The 21,476-nt window shown below is 46.9% G+C and overlaps 1 protein-coding gene and 2 pseudogenes across 1 annotated transcript; 1 reads left to right on the top strand and 2 right to left on the bottom strand.

The window, feature by feature from the left end:
- Window positions 1–303: 303 nt before the first annotated feature.
- LOC135553249 (ras-related protein Rab-30-like) lies at window positions 304–12,803 on the bottom strand (annotated as a pseudogene).
- A 3,032-nt stretch (window positions 12,804–15,835) lies between these two features.
- Window positions 15,836–18,199, top strand: LOC135553250 (NADH dehydrogenase [ubiquinone] 1 subunit C2-like). Its single transcript, XM_064985424.1, has 3 exons — window positions 15,836–16,097; window positions 17,448–17,591; window positions 18,009–18,199. Exons 1-3 carry the CDS (start codon window positions 15,962–15,964, stop codon window positions 18,056–18,058), a joined length of 330 nt encoding a protein of 109 aa, XP_064841496.1. The 5' UTR covers window positions 15,836–15,961; the 3' UTR covers window positions 18,059–18,199.
- A 528-nt stretch (window positions 18,200–18,727) lies between these two features.
- LOC135553491 (mid1-interacting protein 1-B-like) overlaps window positions 18,728–21,476 on the bottom strand; it is a 6,513-nt pseudogene continuing 3,764 nt past the window's right edge.

Here is a 21,476-nt window from a genome sequence, read left to right as displayed (position 1 = left end):
ACAGGAGGCACAACCCCCCCCCCCATTGAATGAATGAATGGTGTATGAATACATTTAACCTTCCTCAGATTTCCTTTGGGGGAAATAAAAATGAATAAATAAAATCCCAATATATTACCTCAGCTTGCAACAAGGCCTATAGTACAGTCTGTTCAATCCCGTTGCACCAGGGATAAGGTTATGTACTCCCATCTAGTGGCAGCAACTTGTATTGCATCCTCTGAACATTTCTATTCCCACAGAGGATAAAACAACAAGAAGGTGATTGGACAGATCATACTGTTGAAGGTAAAAAAAAAAAAAAAAAAAAAAAAAAAAAAAAAAGGCCATGGGAGGGACTCTCAAAAGAGAGACTGACAAGTGGCACCGTGAAGTCTGGACTGGGACAAAACAGACATGAGGCATCCTGTCACCGCCATTCCACTGCGTTCGGTCTACGTCGTAGTGCACTCAGCACAGCTGCATGGCCAGAATACAGTTCAGGGTGGTGTTCAATAGGCGTTCAACTTGGGAAGAAAAACGTCCCGAAACAGAGGGTAAGCGGAAGGGACTGAGCTAAATCTGTCCGATAAGAACCCCCCCCCCCCCCCGTTGGTGTTGTGCCCTTATAAACAGGAATGAACACAACCCAGCACTCTAGAATCTGACCTAGTTAGTGCTGCAGCAACCTAGGTAGCTGATGGTTTTCCCCTCTCCTGGCATAGCGTTAGCCGTGTCATTGTTGTCCAGCGTGTTCTGTTTGGCATCGCGGATCAGCTCGCACGCCAGGTCCAGAAAGAGCTTCTCCACGTTATCAGACTCCTTGGCAGAGGTCTCCAGATAAAGCATGCTCTGGGAGTTCGCAAACTCTTCCGCTCTCTGCCTCATGACTTCCCTCTTCTCCGCTAGGTCGATCTTATTGCCTGGGATGGGGGGGTGAAAGGAAAAAGAGAAGGTCGATCTTATTGCCTGGGATGGGGGTGAAAGAAAGGAAAAAGAGAAGGTCGATCTTATTGCCTGGGGGGGGGGAAAGGAAAAAGAGAAGGGAAATATGTGTCTGTGTGACTGTAAACTTCCATGACATTGAATGAAATACACTGGAAGAGAATGGACATGTTCCCCTTTTAATATTGACCGTCAGCCATAGTGTCTAGTGTACAGGCTGACTGTAACCTCTCATCGCTGACATTAAGCATCAACGACACTGTTGGATCTTTTTACACAAGTTCTGTTCTTTGCAAAAAAAAAAAAAAAAAAAAAAAAACAACGTTCCAAAAACGGAGTTATAGCAGAGAGGATGGAAAGCGTCCAATTTTTATATATTTTTTTTTATTTAACTAGGCAAGTCAGTTAAGAACAAATGTTTTATTTTACAATGACGGCCAAACCCTCCCCAAACCCGGACGACGCTGGACAAGTTGTGTGCCGCCCTATGGGACTCCTAATCACGGCCGGTTGTGATACAGCCCGGGGCCCTAGGGGACTCCTGATCACGGCCGGTTGGATACAGCCCGGGGGCCCTAGGGGACTCCTGATCACGGCCGGTTGGATACAGCCCGGGGCCCTAGGGGACTCCTGATCACGGCCGGTTGGATACAGCCCGGGGGCCCTAGGGGACTCCTGATCACGGCCGGTTGGATACAGCCCGGGGCCCTAGGGGACTCCTGATCACGGCCGGTTGGATACAGCCCGGGGGCCCTAGGGGACTCCTGATCACGGCCGGTTGGATACAGCCCGGGGCCCTAGGGGACTCCTGATCACGGCCGGTTGGATACAGCCCGGGGCCCCTAGGGGACTCCTGATCACGGCCGGTTGGATACAGCCCGGGGGCCCTAGGGGACTCCTGATCACGGCCGGTTGGATACAGCCCGGGGCCCTAGGGGACTCCTGATCACGGCCGGTTGGATACAGCCCGGGGGCCCTAGGGGACTCCTGATCACGGCCGGTTGGATACAGCCCGGGGCCCTAGGGGACTCCTGATCACGGCCGGTTGGATACAGCCCGGGGCCCTAGGGGACTCCTGATCACGGCCGGTTGGATACAGCCCGGGGGCCCTAGGGGACTCCTGATCACGGCCGGTTGGATACAGCCCGGGGCCCTAGGGGACTCCTGATCACGGCCGGTTGGATACAGCCCGGGGCCCTAGGGGACTCCTGATCACGGCCGGTTGGATACAGCCCGGGGCCCTAGGGGACTCCTGATCACGGCCGGTTGGATACAGCCCGGGGGCCCTAGGGGACTCCTGATCACGGCCGGTTGGATACAGCCCGGGGGCCCTAGGGGACTCCTGATCACGGCCGGTTGGATACAGCCCGGGGCCCTAGGGGACTCCTGATCACGGCCGGTTGGATACAGCCCGGGGCCCTAGGGGACTCCTGATCACGGCCGGTTGGATACAGCCCGGGGCCCTAGGGGACTCCTGATCACGGCCGGTTGGATACAGCCCGGGGCCCTAGGGGACTCCTGATCACGGCCGGTTGGATACAGCCCGGGGGCCCTAGGGGACTCCTGATCACGGCCGGTTGGATACAGCCCGGGGCCCTAGGGGACTCCTGATCACGGCCGGTTGGATACAGCCCGGGGGCCCTAGGGGACTCCTGATCACGGCCGGTTGGATACAGCCCGGGGGCCCTAGGGGACTCCTGATCACGGCCGGTTGGATACAGCCCGGGGCCCTAGGGGACTCCTGATCACGGCCGGTTGGATACAGCCCGGGGGCCCTAGGGGACTCCTGATCACGGCCGGTTGGATACAGCCCGGGGCCCTAGGGGACTCCTGATCACGGCCGGTTGGATACAGCCCGGGGGCCCTAGGGGACTCCTGATCACGGCCGGTTGGATACAGCCCGGGGCCCTAGGGGACTCCTGATCACGGCCGGTTGGATACAGCCCGGGGCCCTAGGGACTCCTGATCACGGCCGGTTGGATACAGCCCGGGGGCCCTAGGGGACTCCTGATCACGGCCGGTTGGATACAGCCCGGGGCCCTAGGGGACTCCTGATCACGGCCGGTTGGATACAGCCCGGGGCCCTAGGGGACTCCTGATCACGGCCGGTTGGATACAGCCCGGGGGCCCTAGGGGACTCCTGATCACGGCCGGTTGGATACAGCCCGGGGCCCTAGGGGACTCCTGATCACGGCCGGTTGGATACAGCCCGGGGCCCTAGGGGACTCCTGATCACGGCCGGTTGGATACAGCCCGGGGGCCCTATGGGACTCCTGATCACGGCCGGTTGTGATACAGCCCGGGGGCCCTAGGGGACTCCTGATCACGGCCGGTTGGATACAGCCCGGGGGCCCTAGGGGACTCCTGATCACGGCCGGTTGGATACAGCCCGGGGGCCCTAGGGGACTCCTGATCACGGCCGGTTGGATACAGCCCGGGGGCCCTAGGGGACTCCTGATCACGGCCGGTTGGATACAGCCCGGGGCCCTAGGGGACTCCTGATCACGGCCGGTTGGATACAGCCCGGGGCCCTAGGGGACTCCTGATCACGGCCGGTTGGATACAGCCCGGGGCCCTAGGGGACTCCTGATCACGGCCGGTTGGATACAGCCCGGGGGCCCTAGGGGACTCCTGATCACGGCCGGTTGGATACAGCCGGGGGCCCTAGGGGACTCCTGATCACGGCCGGTTGGATACAGCCGGGGCCCTAGGGGACTCCTGATCACGGCCGGATACAGCCCGGGGCCCTGGATCCTGATCACGGCCGGTTGGATACGGGGGCCCTAGGGGACTCCTGATCACGGCCGGTTGGATACAGCCCGGGGCCCTAGGGGACTCCTGATCACGGCCGGTTGGATACAGCCCGGGGGCCCTAGGGGACTCCTGATCACGGCCGGTTGGATACAGCCCGGGGCCCTAGGGGACTCCTGATCACGGCCGGTTGGATACAGCCCGGGGCCCTAGGGGACTCCTGATCACGGCCGGTTGGATACAGCCCGGGGCCCTAGGGGACTCCTGATCACGGCCGGTTGGATACAGCCCGGGGGCCCTAGGGGTCTCCTGATCACGGCCGGTTGGATACAGCCTGGGGCCCTAGGGGACTCCTGATCACGGCCGGTTGGATACAGCCCGGGGCCCAATAACTCATCACGGCCGGTTGATACAGCCCGGGGGCCCTAGGGGACTCCTGATCACGGCCGGTTGGATAAAATCCCTTCCCAAATTCTGATCACGGCATTGGATACAGCCTAACCCTATGGAACAATTGCAATTAATATTAGCTTGGGCCCATTGTCTGATAAAACCGGTTGAAATTAGTTACTGGGGGGCCCTATGGGACTTTACGGACATCTGATCACGGCCGGTGATAAGATGCCATCTACCCTGATAAAATGCCATCTACCCTGGGCCCTAAGGGACCAATAGGCACATTTGATACAGCCCGGGGCCCTAGGGGACTCCTGATACGGCAAATAAGCCCGGGGGCCCTGATTTCCTACGTTGAGCTAGTCCCTGGACTGATGACCACAGCTTTTGTATGGGGACTTGATCCTTTAACCAGAGGGATATTGACGATCAATGTGATGCAATGCCCTAACTCCTGATCACGGCTTTTGGTCCACAATGAGCTCTGGTCAAACACAGTGCACTTTGTAAGCAATAGGGCTATCATTTAGTACACCCATTACTGCAGTATGTGAATGCTATCTCACCGACTAAAACTCCTGATCACGGTGGTGTTGGATACAGCCCGGGGGCCCTAGGGGACTCCTGATCACGGCCCGGTTGGATGCAGCCCGGGGCCCCTAGGATCACGCCGGTTGGATACAGCTCAATCTCCTCAGGAGGAAGGCACCTCAGTCCTGATCGTGATGTCATAGGTGAGGATGATCACGTTGGATACAGCCCGGGGCCCTAGGGGACTCCGGTAGTAACTCTGGGTGATGGAACGGAAAGCCCGGGGCCTGGCCTGCTGTGTCCCAGATCTGCAGCTGGATGAAAATATAAAAATTTGATACATTGTTCAAATCACATTATCAAAGCTCTTTATCCAGAGCTCCTTCGTCCGGACATTCATTAATATTACGTTTGAGTCGGACAACCACACGTTACAGGCAACGTTGAGCCACCCTATTCCTGATTTGATTCTTTAAATCTCATGATGCCCTGAGCCAAAATCTGGCGTTGAAAAAAAACTTTTTGATTTCCTACGGTGAGCTAGTCCTTGGACTTACCACAGATTTGACCTTCACTGCAGGGATATTGACGTCAACTAGAATCCCTTTACAGCAGGGATCTGGTCAAACACAGATTCCCTTTACAGCAGGGATCGTCAACTAGATTCCCATTACAGCAGGGATGCTATCAACTAAATTCCACGGTGGTGGGATCTGTCAATCTCCCTCAGCCATTTACAGCAGGGATCCTCAACTGATGTCATTGACATGCAGGGCACTCCGTCAACTCTGGGTGAGATTCCCTTTACTGCAGCTGGGAAAATATAAAAAAAAGTCAAATAGATTCCCTTTACAGCAGGGATCGTCAACTAGATTCCTTTACAGCAGGGATCGTCAACTAGATTCCTTTACAGCAGGGATCGTCAACTAGATTCCCTTTACAGCAGGGATCGTCAACTAGATTCCCTTTACAGCAGGGATCGTCAACTAGATTCCTTTACAGCAGGGATCGTCATCTAGATTCCCTTTACAGCAGGGATCGTCAACTAGATACCTTTACAGCAGGGATCGTCAACTAGATTCCATTACAGCAGGGATCGTCAACTAGATTCCATTACAGCAGGGATCGTCAACTAGATTCCATTACAGCAGGGATCGTCAACTAGATACCTTTACAGCAGGGATCGTCAACTAGATACCTTTACAGCAGGGATCGTCAACTAGATTCCCTTTACAGCAGGGATCGTCAACTAGATTCCCTTTACAGCAGGGATCGTCAACTAGATTCCCTTTACAGCAGGGATCGTCAACTAGATTCCCTTTACAGCAGGGATCGTCAACTAGATTCCTTTACAGCAGGGATCGTCAACTAGATTCCCTTTACAGCAGGGATCGTCATCTAGATTCCCTTTACAGCAGGGATCGTCATCTAGATTCCTTTACAGCAGGGATCGTCATCTAGATTCCCTTTACAGCAGGGATCGTCATCTAGATTCCCTTTACAGCAGGGATCGTCATCTAGATTCCCTTTACAGCAGGGATCGTCAACTAGATTCCATTACAGCAGGGATCGTCAACTAGATTCCATTACAGCAGGGATCGTCAACTAGATTCCATTACAGCAGGGATCGTCAACTAGATACCTTTACAGCAGGGATCGTCAACTAGATTCCCTTTACAGCAGGGATCGTCAACTAGATTCCTTTACAGCAGGGATCGTCAACTAGATACCTTTACAGCAGGGATCGTCAACTAGATTCCCTTTACAGCAGGGATCGTCAACTAGATTCCCTTTACAGCAGGGATCGTCAACTAGATCCCTTTACAGCAAGGATCGTCAACTAGATTCCCTTTACAGCAGGGATCGTCAACTAGATTCCCTTTACAGCAGGGATCGTCAACTAGATTCCTTTACAGCAGGGATCGTCAACTAGATTCCCTTTACAGCAGGGATCGTCAACTAGATTCCCTTTACAGCAGGGATCGTCATCTAGATTCCCTTTACAGCAGGGATCGTCATCTAGATTCCCTTTACAGCAGGGATCGTCAACTAGATTCCCTTTACAGCAGGGATCGTCAACTAGATTCCTTTACAGCAGGGATCGTCAACTAGATTCCCTTTACAGCAGGGATCGTCAACTAGATTCCTTTACAGCAGGGATCGTCAACTAGATTCCCTTTACAGCAGGGATCGTCAACTAGATTCCCTTTACAGCAGGGATCGTCAACTAGATTCCTTTACAGCAGGGATCGTCAACTAGATTCCTTTACAGCAGGGATCGTCAACTAGATTCCCTTTACAGCAGGGATCGTCAACTAGATTCCTTTACAGCAGGGATCGTCAACTAGATTCCTTTACAGCAGGGATCGTCAACTAGATTCCCTTTACAGCAGGGATCGTCATCTAGATTCCCTTTACAGCAGGGATCGTCAACTAGATTCCCTTTACAGCAGGGATCGTCAACTAGATTCCTTTACAGCAGGGATCGTCATCTAGATTCCCTTTACAGCAGGGATCGTCAACTAGATTCCCTTTACAGCAGGGATCGTCAACTAGATTCCCTTTACAGCAGGGATCGTCAACTAGATTCCCTTTACAGCAGGGATCGTCAACTAGATTCCTTTACAGCAGGGATCGTCATCTAGATTCCCTTTACAGCAGGGATCGTCAACTAGATTCCCTTTACAGCAGGGATCGTCAACTAGATTCCCTTTACAGCAGGGATCGTCAACTAGATTCCCTTTACAGCAGGGATCGTCAACTAGATTCCCTTTACAGCAGGGATCGTCAACTAGATTCCCTTTACAGCAGGGATCGTCAACTAGATCCCTTTACAGCAAGGATCGTCAACTAGATTCCCTTTACAGCAGGGATCGTCAACTAGATTCCTTTACAGCAGGGATCGTCAACTAGATTCCCTTTACAGCAGGGATCATCAACTAGATTCCCTTTACAGCAGGGATCGTCAACTAGATTTCTTCTTGAGTGGATGGTCAGGGGGTCATAATATAATTACAAATAATGTGTAGACTGATAATTGACTGCAAGAAGCCCGAAACAGATATAATATTTGACTAAAACATGATAATACATTTATATACCATCACACACACAGTGGGGCAAAAAAGTATTTCGCCAGCCACCAATTGTTCTCCCACTTAAAAAGATGAGAGGCCTGAGGGAAAAAAATCCAGAAAATCACATTGTAGGATTTTTAATGAATTTATTTGCAAATTATGGTGGAAAATAAGTATCTCAATACATTGTTATATACCCTTTGTTGGCAATGACAGAGGTCAAATGTTTTCTGTAAGTCTTCACAAGGTTTTCACACACTGTTGCTGGTATTTTGGCCCATTCCTCCATACAGATGTCCTCTAGAGCAGTGATGTTTTGGGGCTGTTGCTGGGCAACACAGACTTTCAACTCCCTCCAAAGATTTTCTATGGGGTTGAGATCTGGAGACTGGCTGGGCCACTCCAGGACCTTGAAATGCTGAAAGACCCAGCCACGTTTCATCTTCAATGCCCTTGCTGATGGAAGGAGGTTTTCACTCAAAATCTCACGATACATGGCCCCATTCATTCTTTCCTTTACACGGATCAGTCGTCCTGGTCCCTTTGCAGAAAAACAGCCCCAAAGCATGATGTTTCCACCCCCATGCTTCACAGTAGGTATGGTTCTTTGGATGCAACTCAGCATTCTTTGTCCTCCAAACACGACGAGTTAAGTTTTTACCAAAAAGTTATATTTTGGTTTCATCTGACCATATGACATTCTCCCAATCTTCTTCTGGATCATCCAAATGCTCTCTAGCAAACTTCAGACAGGCCTGGACATGTACTGGCTTAAGCAGGGGACACGTCTGGCACTGCAGGATTTGAGTCCCTGGCGGCGTAGTGTGTTACTGATGGTAGGCTTTGTTACTTTGGTCCCAACTCTCTGCAGGTCATTCACTAGGTCCCCCCGTGTGGTTCTGGGATTTTCATTCTTGTGATCAGTTTGACCCCACAGGGTGAGATCTTGCGTGGAGCCCCAGATCGAGGGAGATTATCAGTGGTCTTGTATGTCTTCCATTTCCTAATAATTGCTCCCACAGTTGATTTCTTCAAACTAAGCTGCTTACCTATTGCAGATTCAGTCTTCCCAGCCTGGTGCAGGTCTACAATTTTGTTTCTGGCGTCCTTTGACAGCTCTTTGGTCTTGGCCATAGTGGAGTTTGGAGTGTGACTGTTTGAGGTTGTGGACAGGTGTCTTTTATACTGATAACAAATTCAAACAGGTGCCATTAATACAGGTAACGAGTTGAGGACAGAGGAGCCTCTTAAAGAAGAAGTTACAGGTCTGTGAGAGCCAGAAATCTTGCTTGTTTGTAGGTGACCAAATACTTATTTTCCACCATAATTTGCAAATAAATTCATTAAAAATCCTACAATGTGATTTTCTGGAGAAAAAAATCTCATTTTCTGTCATAGTTGAAGTGTACCTATGAAAATTACAGGCCTCTCATCTTTTTAAGTGGGAGAACTTGCACAATTGGTGGCTGACTAAATACTTTTGTTTGCCCCACTGTATCTCTCTATTCTGCATGAGAATACTTTGAAACAGTTTTCCAAAATGAAAATCACATGGGAGCTGAGTTGCTGTTTTTTTGTTTTTTTGTTTCTTTAACAGTCTCATACAAATTTGGGGGGGGTCAAATAAAATCACCCGCTGTCAATTGTTCATGAAGTGTGAACCCTTTGACAGACCTAATTGTTCATGAAGTGTGATTTGACAGACCATGACATGAAGTGTGATTTGACAGACCTTGACATGAAGTGTGATTTGACAGACCTTGACATGAAGTGTGATTTGACAGACCATGACATGAAGTGTGATTTGACAGACCTTGACATGAAGTGTGATTTGACAGACCTTGGCATGAAGTGTGATTTGACAGACCTTGGCATGAAGTGTGATTTGACAGACCTTGACATGAAGTGTGATTTGACAGACCTTGACATGAAGTGTGATTTGGCAGACCTTGACATGAAGTGTGATTTGACAGACCTTGACATGAAGTGTGATTTGACAGACCTTGACATGAAGTGTGATTTGACAGACCTTGACTTTTTCCCCTTTGATCTCCACAGTCTTGATCATGAAGTCAACTCCTATGGTAGCCCCTTGTCCAGGGGGGAAAAGGCCCTGGGAAACGGACCGAAAAATTACAGAATTTAAAATAATTGTTTTTTCGCAACTCACTGATGAGATTGATGTATGATTACGATACTAACCTGAGTGAAGCGTCGGACCAGGCAGGTTTGTTGTATGATTACGATACTAACCTGAGTGAACCGTCGGACCAGGCAGGTTTGATGTATGATTACGATACTAACCTGAGTGAAGCGTCGGACCAGGCAGGTTTGTTGTATGATTACGATAACCTGAGTGACGTCGGACCAGGCAGGTTTGATGTATGATTACGATACTAACCTGAGTGACGTCGGACCAGGCAGGTTTGATGTATGATTACATACTAACCTGAGTGAAGCGTCGGACCAGGCAGGTTTGATGTATGCTCATACTAACCTGAGTGAAACCAGGCAGGTTTGATGTATGATTACGATACTAACCTGAGTGAAGCGTCGGACCAGGCAGGTTTGATGTATGATTACGAAAACCTGAGTGAAGCGTCTGACCAGGCAGGTTTGATGTATGATTAGATACTAACCTGGGAAGCGTCGGACCAGGCAGGTTTTCCCAACACCAGCATTTCCTATTAGTACAATTTTGAACAGGTAGTCATAATCTTCCATGCTCATCCTAAACTGTTGATGAAAGAGAGAGAGAGAAAGAAAGAGAAAGAGAGAGAGAGAGGGAGAGAGAAAGGGTGGGGGAGAGTGAGAAAGAGAGAAAGGGTGAGGGGAGAGTGAGAGAGAAAAGAAAGGGTGGGGGGTGAGAAAGAGAGTGAGAAAGAGAGTGAGAAAGAGAGTGAGAAAGAGAGTGAGAAAGAGAGAGAAAGGGTGGGGGGAGAGTGAGAGAGAAAGAAAGGGTGGGGGAAAGAGAGTGAGAAGAGAGTGAGAAAGAGAGTGAGAAAGAGAGAGTGAGAAAAAGAGAGACAGAGAGGGTGGGGAGAGAGTGAGAGAGAGAGTGAGACAGAGAGAGAGAGAAAGGGTGGGGGAGAGTGAGAGAAAGAGAGAGTGAGTGAAAGAGAGAAAGAGAAAGGGTGGGGGTGGAGAGTGAGAAAAAAGAGAGACAGAGAGAGAGTGAGACAGAGAGAGAGTGAGACAGAGAGAGAGAGACAGAGAGAGTGAGAAAGAGTGAAAGAAAGAGAGAAAAGGGTGGGGGAGAGAGTGAGAAAGAGAGAGAGAAAGAGAGAAAGGGTGAGGGGAGAGAGTGAGAAAGAGAGAGTGAATGAGTGAGTGCAAGAGAGAAAGAGAAAGGGTGGGGGGAGAGTGAGAGAGAGAGAGATAGACAGAGAGAGACAGAGAGACAGAGAGACAGAGACAGAAAGAGAGAGAAAGAGAAATCAATGGATTGAATAACAGAATATTCTAGGTCATTCTGCAGAGGTAAACAACAACGTGTGGACACCATAATACAAATACTGACCTTGCATACAAATTATTCTTTATAAACCTCCTGTTTGGCTACACTGCCTCTTCCTACCGTTTCCTTGAGCATAGTTTAGATAACGTCACCGATATTTTGCATAGCATAAGTGCACAATACAGAATGTAAGTAAAGGTCTATTCCCAAAAGGAGGTGTTGAGTAGTTCTGCATTTCATCAACAGCGACAATAGCTGCTCTTGAAGCTTTTGAGGTTCTACAAGTGAAAGAAAACAACTGTTGACATTTAACCAGCATCTGACAGTAAGTGTTTAGTTCTAAATGCTGCCTTTTATGCATCACATCAAAAGAGCCATTGTGTTTCCCTGAAGCACATTCAGTGTTTTTCCTCTTGAAGGATCCAAGATGTTGCTATGGCAGGGCCTAGTGTGCATGTGTCTTTATGGACTGGTTGCCAGGGGCTAATGGTGTGATGTTGGGAAGACTGCAAGGAGAAGTCCACACACACACAGAGAGACAGAGAGAGAGAGAGAGAGAGAGAGACAGAGAGAGAGACAGAGAGAGAGACAGAGAGAGAGAGAGAGAGAGAGAGAGAGAGAGAGAGAAGAACAATCCAAGCCAACAACCCCTTTAACTAGCCACTAGTTACTATCAAATTACAGCCTCGTAACATATGTATTGGAAATAGTACGCTATACTTTATCCTAATACTGTAATAGCTAGCTATGTTTTAAATATCATACAGTGGTTTCTGCTTTGAAGTCGGCCTATCATGTGGCATGCAAACCTGAAAGGAAAAGAGCAATTACATGATGCAGCTAGATTTAAGTGATGGCCTAGTTACTTTCACGGGTTTCAAATGCAATCTTTCGCTAACGTTATTAGCAAGTTACAGATACCAAACAAAATGTATTGACCGTCCATAACCGAAAGAGCCCTGGCTAAGGCCCCCCCTCCCAATTCACAATTACATGAACAAAACATGTCCTATTACCATTGTTCTAGTCTACCTGTCTATAACATTTATATATTATTAACATTTGATTACAACAAAAAAAAAATAACAATCCAATCCGTATCCGGGGGCAAAAACAAAGGCTAGCGGCTTATTATTTCTCTTAGAATAACAAGACTATAATGTTTTTTCAGGGAGGGTATACATCCGTGGCTAAAGCTGCAGCATATGTTAACTGGCTGGGTGCATTGATTTAGCTACCTAGCAAGCTGGTCAGCAACCTCTCTTGTTAATAACTTATTAACATATCGCTTACCTAAACTGGAGGAAATGCATCTTTTGTAGTTGTTATCTAGTAGCTACAAACTAAGATCTGATCTATAAATATTTAAAAAAGCAAACAAGCTAATTACATAGCATGCGATGGTTTCCCTCCCAGAAAACAGCTAACGTACGTCAGCTAGCCTTTTAGCTAGATACCTAGCTAGTTCAGTCGCTAGCAAAGATGCTTAATATGCCAATTGGTTAGCTAAATAATCGTGACATTTTAAAATACTAACTACACTTACCAAAAACGTGGGGATATTCCCCCGACTTTCAAAGTATTTCGATATGCATTCAGTCTGCTTAGCAAAATCTGCAACAGGGCTTTTTCACCAACAGTGTTTGTTCCCTCAGCCTCAGCAACAGCAGTAGGGTTTTCAGTAGTTACCACAGCCACAAATTTAAAATGGGTAATATCCTAAAACATGTGCTTCATTTAAGGTTAGGGTTAAGCACAAGGTTATCATGGTGGTAAAGATTAGATTTTTAAAAAATCACAATTTATGAAGCCTTTTTAAATGTATTTTTATATTGCATGAACTGTAGTCTCTTGGCTACTATGGTATGGTATGCACTGTTTATTGCGTATTTGTTTCCTGACCAGACATTGAATTAATACACAAAGTACAGGAGGGATATGATGATGATGATGATGATGATGATGATGATGTCATAGTAAGGTGTCATCAACCAGGGTTACTAAATTATTACAGAATGACCACTGCTGTTCATTGATTATTTATTGCCATTCGTATCTATCGATTTATCCTGCTACTGGTCACTATTACTCCCCCACACATACCCTCCTACTGCTTATTATCTATCCTGTTGCCGAGTGTATTTACCCCTACCTCTATGTACATATCTACCTCAATGACATTTACATTTTTAGTCATTTAGAAAACACTGTCATCCAGAGAGTGACTTACAGTTGGTGCATTCATCTTAAGACAGCTACAGTAGGTGAGAAGGGAGACAGCTACAGTAGGTGAGAAGGAGACAGCTACAGTAGGTGAGAAGGAGACAGCTACAGTAGGTGAGAAGGAGACAGCTACAGTAGGTGAAAGGAGACAGCTACAGTAGGTGAGAAGGAGACAGCTACAGTAGGTGAGAAGGAGACAGCTACAGTAGGTGAGAAGGAGACAACTACAGTAGGTGAGAAGGAGACAGCTACAGTAGGTGAGAAGGAGACAGCTACAGTAGGTGAGAAGGAGACAGCTACAGTAGGTGAGAAGGAGACAGCTACAGTAGGTGAGAAGGAGACAGCTACAGTAGGTGAGAAGGAGACAGCTACAGTAGGTGAGAAGGGAGACAGCTACAGTAGGTGAGAAGGAGACAGCTACAGTAGGTGAGAAGGAGACAGCTACAGTAGGTGAGACAACCACATAGCACAGGCAAAGTAATAACATTTTTACTTAATAAAGTAGCTATCAGCAAGGTCTGAGCTATTAAAGTCAAGTGTAAATGTTAGTTCACGAGGTGGTGGGGGTACTGTGGGATTATTTAAGACACTCCTTGAAGAGGTAGGGGTTTCAGATGTTTTCGAAAGATGGGCAGGACTCTGCCCTCCTACCTTCAGGAGGAGGCTGGTTCCACCATGGAGGTACCAGGACAGAGAAGAGCTTGGACTGGGCTGAGCGAGATCAGTCCCCCCCCCCTCCTCTAAGGGTGCGAGGGCCATGGGAAGGTTGGACAACAGGCGAGTTGCAGTGTTGCAGGGGTTTGATGGCACAGGCGGGGTGCCTAGCCAACAGCAAGCTGCAAGTAGTCCAAATGGGAGATGACAAGCGCCACTACCTGTATGAGGAAGGGTCGTACTCTACGGATGGTGTAGAGCATGAACCTGCAGGAGCGAGTCACTGCTTTGATGTTTATAGAGGACAACAGGGTGTTGACCAGGGTCACGTCAAGGTTCTTTGCACAACCGGGATGGATATGTGTTGGAGCGGCGCAGGCCTTCCCCGGGAGGAAGAGCAGCTCTGCCTTGTCGAGGTTGGGCTTGAGGTGGTGGGCCAACATCCAAGCTGAGATATCTGCCAGGCACGCAGAGATGTGTGTCGCCACCTGGGTGTCAGAAGGGGGAAGGAGAAAAGTACAGAGCATTCAGAAAGTATTCAGACCACTTCACTTTTCCCACATTTTTTACTTTTGACAGCCTCCTCGTCTGCCACCTCCATGCTTCACTGTAGGGATGCTGCCACCACCATGCTTCACCGTAGGGATGGTGCCAGGTTTCCTCAAGACGTGACGCTTGGCATTCAGGCCAATCTTGGTTTCATCGGACCAAGGAATCTTGTTTCTCATGGTCTGAGAGTCCTTTAGGTGCCTTTTGTAAAACTCCAAGCGGGCTGTCAGGTGCCTTTTACTGAGGAGTGGCTTCCGTCTGGCCACTCTACCTTGAAGGCCTGATTGGTGGAGTGCTGCAGAGATGGTTGTCCTTCTGGAAGGTTTTCCCATCTCCACAGAGGAACTCTGGTGCTCTGTCAGAGTGACTACTGGGTTCTTGGTCACCTCCCTGACTAAGGCCCTTCACCCCAGATTGCTCAGTTTGGCCGGGTGGCCAGCTCTAGGAAGAGTCTTGGTGGTGCCAAACTTCTTCCATTTAAGAATGATGGAGTCCACTGTGCATTTGGGGACCTTCAATGCTGCAGACATTTTTAGTACCCTTCCCAGATCTGTGCCTTGACACAATCCTGTCTCCATGCACTACAAACAATTTCTTTGACCTTGTGGCTTGGTTTTTGCTCTGACATGCACTGTCAACTGTGGGACCTTATATAGACAGGTGTATGCCTTTCCAAATCATGTCCAATCAATTGAATTTACCACAAGTGGACTCCAATCAAGTTGTAGAAACATCTCAAGGATGATCAATGGGAATAGGATGCACCTGAGCTTAATTTCTGAGTCTCATAGCAAAGGGTCTGAATACTTTTATAAATAAGTTAATTCAGTTTTTTATTGAATCAATTTTAGAATATGGCAGTAACGTAACAAAATGTGGAAATAGGGAAGGGGTCTGAATACTTTCTGAATGCTTTGTATCTACCTCAGTGCTCCAAAAGCATGCTTTTTATTGCAAAATATTCCCAACCATCAACTAGATCAAGTGTTATTTGTCACATGCACAAGTACAAATGTTTAACTTGCAAGAGCTACCCAACAGTGCAGTCCTGTAAGAAATAGGACAGGAAGCTATATACAGTGTCAGGGCCAATTGAAATGTAGTCAACTTTAGAGAGTTGGGGCAAAATGATTGAATTAATACAAAGTGTTTTTATTTGAGGAAAATAAACCATGCAAATATGGTTGACTATAATACAAGGAATTTTGTGAACTGAAAAAGAGAAGAATCAGATTTTTGGGGCGGAACCAGCTGTTTTGGTTCCTTGACGGAGTGGTTTCACGGTTACACTGAACGGCTAAATAATATGCCCTTGGTTTCCTCTGTGAGGTGAAGTGCCAGCAGGCTAGTCAATAAAGTCAATTTATAATAATTGTTTGGATCAGTGTATTTTTCCGACATGGGGCTCCCAGATGAGGCGAAGGCCCTTCCACCTCCAGGAATAATCAACCGAAACTCGGTCTGGCTCGGTGTTATCGGCTGGTGCTCTGCGATGCTACAGAATGCCCTCAACCGCAGGCCGCCCATGAAATCAGGTAGAGTCGGCTAGCACACTTTAGCACTAGCCGCTCAACAAGATCACCGTAACTAGCTGTAACTAGCTAATTGGATCTCAACCCAGAGCCAAGTCAAACCATTTTAATGTCATAGGCTATATAATAGCTCGTTGTTTTAATTATCAAACAAATGTAACGATTTAACGTTAAGTTAGTTAGCTGGCTACAAACACCATACTGTAACCGGTAGTTAGCTTGACAGCTGGCTACAAACACCACAACACTGCTTGCCAACTTCTATTCTTAACACAAAAAAAATCACTGTCTTCTGTAAATTAATGTTCAAGAAGGTAACGTTACATTATAATACACTGCAGTATGGAACATATATTGTCTAGTCTGCAATAATAACTGGGATCGATTGATCTATGAAATGTGGCCATTTTCAGTTGACCTGACAGCATATCAGTCATGTGGTTTGGTATAATTTGTTAAAGGTTCCAACATGAATCTGTTTTTCAAAAACTTCACGTAAATAAGAAGGTTACCAACAAGCAACACATACAAAGTTGTATAGTGGCAGAATAAGAGACCGTGTAGGGAATGGTCTATTTTACAAATGTTTCACTCTCCATGTTTATTCCCGAAAAATGTCCTCATTCTGGTAGCCTATCGACAAAAACATGTAAGAGAAAGCTACATGGTGAGTTGCTACACTGTTCTGCAGCTAGTTAGCTTGGTGAATTGATCATGTTATTTTGTTTGTGTTGTTTGTTGACAACCTTAACCAAGTTTCTGGAACAGATTCCTGTTGGAAAAGTTCCACAAATTATACCCACCCTCAGTCATGTCAGGATGTCTTATAGCGTCGATGCAACCATCTACAAATTTAAAATAGGCTTTATAGGTATTTTAATAATATAGAAATAACACTTTACCAGGCTGATCAAGGCTAACACTAGCTACAGATTGTAACACCAGAATGGGATTCCCCCCACACACACACACATTGATATCTATTATATTGGAAGTTACAGGTCTGCCAATTAAAATTTTTAAAACATCAGGGATTTTTTTTTTTCAACTAACCAGGTATTGGCAATACTATCTACGTTCTCAATTTGTGGGAACTGCAGACTCATAAAATGAGTGTGTACAGTTGCTGGAGGTCCAGATAGAATTTAGAACAATCTCTGTTATTAAAATGTTTGTTTTTTTGCGGCATGAATTAATCCAACAATGTGTACGCTGCCTTGTCTATTTCAAATATTCTCTCATTGATCTCGACCGGTGAGTGTCATCATGATATGCGACAGGTGGACCCACCTGTCTCGATCAATGGCCTGTATTGGCCGATCAACCCACCTGTATTTGTCATTGTCTTTTCAGGTGTTCACCGGCAAGCTTTGCTGGCATCCATTGGTTGGTTCATTGGTTACCATGTCACCAAACACGAGAACTACACATACGCTAGATTGGACCGAGACATGAACGCATACGTGCGACTCCACCCAGAGGACTTTTCAGACAAAGGTAAATGGATTGGACTGATGTCCACATAGAAAGACGCAAATGCCTCTGTGTTCAAGACAAGTCAATCACTAGGCTAGATTCTAGCAACAACACCCCCATAGCTTCATAATGTTCTCATGGACCATCAGAAAAATGACACAGGCCTGTTTCTTCTAGTCACAAACCAGGCTCTAGCTCTGGCTGTGACCCCAAAGAAATACCATCCTGCACCAAATGTTACATCAAATCATTGGCACATTTGGATGTTATTGATTTCTTACATTTTATATGGCATTGACATACACAGAGCAATCAACCCAGCTTGTTTCACAAAACTCGGGCAACTAACTGATATTTACATATGTCAGTCATTTTTATTCAATATTTAATCAAGTGTTTTTTTTGTGTGTGTGTGTGTGTGTGTGTTAATCTCCACAGAGAAGAAGACATTTGCTGAGATTGTGGAGCCTTTTCACCCAATTCGCTGAGTGTAGAAGGCTGGCTGAAGGAGAAGAGAACACTTTACCATCTGTCTCTGTAGTCCCTGGTTGCTGTTATTGCAATCACCCGTTATATTATGTAAAACCCTAGAGTCTTGTATATAATAAAACAAAATCCTACTCAAATAATGTGTTCTCGTTTACACCGAATATTATTCCTCTCCAATAAAGTGTGGTCTTTATGTTTCAGACAATAGGTCGATTATCGCCTGTTGTTCGTGGATGGAGAATAGCATTATGTACTTATTCAATGTGACAGTTACCTTGGACGCCCAGGCTTTGATCTCCAAGTCGAGCTGAAAGCTTGTGACAGGTTGCAGGCCTGGGCAATTCCAGGGGGTGGGGGGGTGGGTCTGATTGGGGAGGGGGGGTCTGATTGGTATGACACTTCCCCATCCCTAGTAAACATGTAGCTGATTTTAAACTAATTGCATCTTTAACTGAAGATCATGAGGACAAAATTCTGAGCTGTTAACAATTCACACATAATTAAATGTCAGAATCATTATCTGCTGTGTTAGTCTTGATGAATGCATAATGGGGAAGTAGATCAGCTAACAAACATATCCTGTAGCTGCTCTGTTATTTTTCTTTACTCCAATCACTAAAGAGTCTTAGACATTTAAGAAGAAAAAAAAAACAACAGACATGCAGAAGTCAGTTTTGACAAAAGCACCTTTTATTCAATTTTACACATGACTTGGTGTTATTGACGGTATATGTAAACAGCTTGACAGTTGTAAATCTTAGTTATGTTCAAGCCCCAAAATGTATTGCTTGTTTTGTCAATGGGGTTAACCTGAGTCGTCTAATTCATTATTCTGATTATGTCCATGTACTTGGTTGTGACGCCCTGGGACTTCTTGGTGAGGTTTCCCATGACAGAGAAAAAAGTCCCCTGAGGTGGAAGTGGAACAAGGCCTCTGGGTCAGCCTCCAGCATGGTCTTATTCTGGGCCAGGTAGGTCTGGTTCTTGGCCTTGCGGTCGTCCAGCGTGACCAGACCACTCTCCACTGTGTTCCTGACAGCCTTCAGCATCAGGTAGTAGTCATACAGGTCTTTAGGGAGCTTCCGGCTGCAGAGTGACAGTCCTGGAAACAGTCGTCGTCGCCATCGGTGTCGGTGTCTGACTCCACATCTCTGAGGAGGCTGGGGAGGAGGACCGTCTGTTCCATGTTGTGAACTGCAGCGCTGTAGCGCCTCAGAGCCAGGAGCAGGCAACCCGGGTTCAGCTTGGTGTTGGTCTCGCAGACTGCATGGCAGAGGTTCCAGGTGGATAGATGATTCTGGCTGTTGCTGATCAGGTGGTGGGGATGGGGCTGGAAGCCTGAATGCAGTGCAAGGAGCTGAGGGGGAGTACTGGGGCTTTATAGGCTACGATAAGCCTACCTGAGGTGAGGTGGGCCGGCTGGTCGACTAGTTATGCAATAGCATGGGGTGATCCTTTGAGGGACATTGTGGCTGTAATGTTGAACCATGGCCAATAGGTCGACTGTAGTTATGCAATAGGATGGGTTAATCCTTTGAGGGACATTGTGGCTGTAATGTTGAACCATGGCCAATAAGTCAATAGTTTAATCCATTGAGGGGACATTTACTTAATGTTGAACCATGGCCAAGTCGTTGTTTACTTTTCACAAGCGTTTTTTCACAAGCTTTTATTTTAGACTGGACCCCATTTAGTTGTCTGGTCACGGGCTGTTAGGCGACAGACCTTTTGATTGGAGCATTGGCAAAAATATATTTTTTAAATGTTATGGTACACAAGACACCTGTATGAGTGGACTAATCCATTGTAGAGGCCTGTCAGAGTGGACTAATCTATTGTAGAGGCCTGTCTGAGTGGACTAGTCCATTGTAGAGGCCCTGTCTGAGTGGACATTGTCCTGTCTGATTGTAGAGGCCTGTCTCGGTGGACTAATCCATTGTAGAGGCCTGTCTCAGTGGACTAGTCCATTGTAGAGGCTGTCTCAGTGGACTAGTCCATTGTAGAGAGGCCTGTCTCAGTGGACTAGTCCATTGTAGAGGCCTGTCTCCAGTGGACTAGGTCCATTGTAGAGGCCTGTCTCAGTGGACTAGTCCATTGTAGAGGTCTGTCTCAGTGGACTAGTCCATTGTAGAGGCCTGTCTCAGTGGACTAGTCCATTGTAGAGCCTGTCTCAGTGGACTAGTCCATTGTAGAGGCCTGTCTGACTAATCCATTGTGGGACTAGTCCATTGTAGAGGCCTGTCTGAGTGGACTAGTCCATTGTAGAGGCCTGTCTGAGTGGACTAGTCCATTGCAGAGGCCTGTCTGAGTGGACTAGTCCATTGTAGAGGCTGAATTGGACTAGTCCATGAGGACTAGTCCATTGTAGAGCTCCTGTCTGAGGGACTAGTCCATTGTAGAGTCCGTCTGAGTGACTAGTCCATTGTAGAGGCCTGTCAGAGTGGACTAATCCATAGGCGACATAATATCAGAATCTGCTAAGTCAGCAACAGGGTGAGATGGCTGGCCCAGAACAGGTTTTTGTTTCTTCTTCTGGTTAGGCTATATTGATCTCTGGCCCGCTCTTTAGTAATTTGTGAGCCTTAATTTTTAATGGCAGTGCTTAAAGCATCAGACAAGCTCAGTAGCCTACTTATAGTTGATTTTATTCAAACATAGACACACTATGTATGGAAAAGTATACGTTTAAAAATGTAGACCAATTTTGGTTAGGAAAAGATGACTCTTGGTCGACCAATATATTATTATTTTTCTGTCGGAGACAGCCCTACTTTCTTTTCCATGGACAGTGCAACACGTTGACCGTGTTTGATGAAGAAATCTTTTTGCCCATTGCGGCACCGGTTATGTGTGCATAATTTCACCTTTGTATTCCTTCGTTGACGCTGTGGTTAAAACCATGTGATGTCTCAAATCAGCTCATATGCTCTGGTCGTTATTTTGACTTGAACTTGTAGCTTTAATTTGTCATCCAACAGATATAGATTCCTTTCTTTTTTGTTTACATAGTTTATGAAAAAAAAATATTTTAAGTGGTGAAAATGTTTAATGTAAACATATAGTCAAGTGTATTGTACAACCTCCAAAAGTTACAGTTTGATCAGATATGATACCAGTATTGCTTTATTCAACACATTTCATACCGAGACCACCTTTTGTGGTGCTACCATACAGATGTACTCAGTCCTTATCAGGTTAGCTGTCTCAGCACAAAATCCTAAAATTAGAAAAGTGAAGAGTGATAGAGTAGTACACTACATGACCAAGGACCAGGAAGTACACGACATGGTGCCTCGTCACCATACCTCTATACTTACACTACAAAAGTATGTGGACACCTGCTTGTACAACATCTGATTCCAAAATCATGGGCATTAATATGGAGTTGGTCCACCCCCTTTTCTGCTGTAACAGCCT

Source organism: Oncorhynchus masou, chromosome 13 (assembly GCF_036934945.1).
Source record: "Oncorhynchus masou masou isolate Uvic2021 chromosome 13, UVic_Omas_1.1, whole genome shotgun sequence".
Taxonomy (NCBI): domain Eukaryota; kingdom Metazoa; phylum Chordata; class Actinopteri; order Salmoniformes; family Salmonidae; genus Oncorhynchus; species Oncorhynchus masou.
Note: the sequence above shows the minus strand (reverse complement) of the source record. Positions and strands in the feature narration are given on the sequence as shown.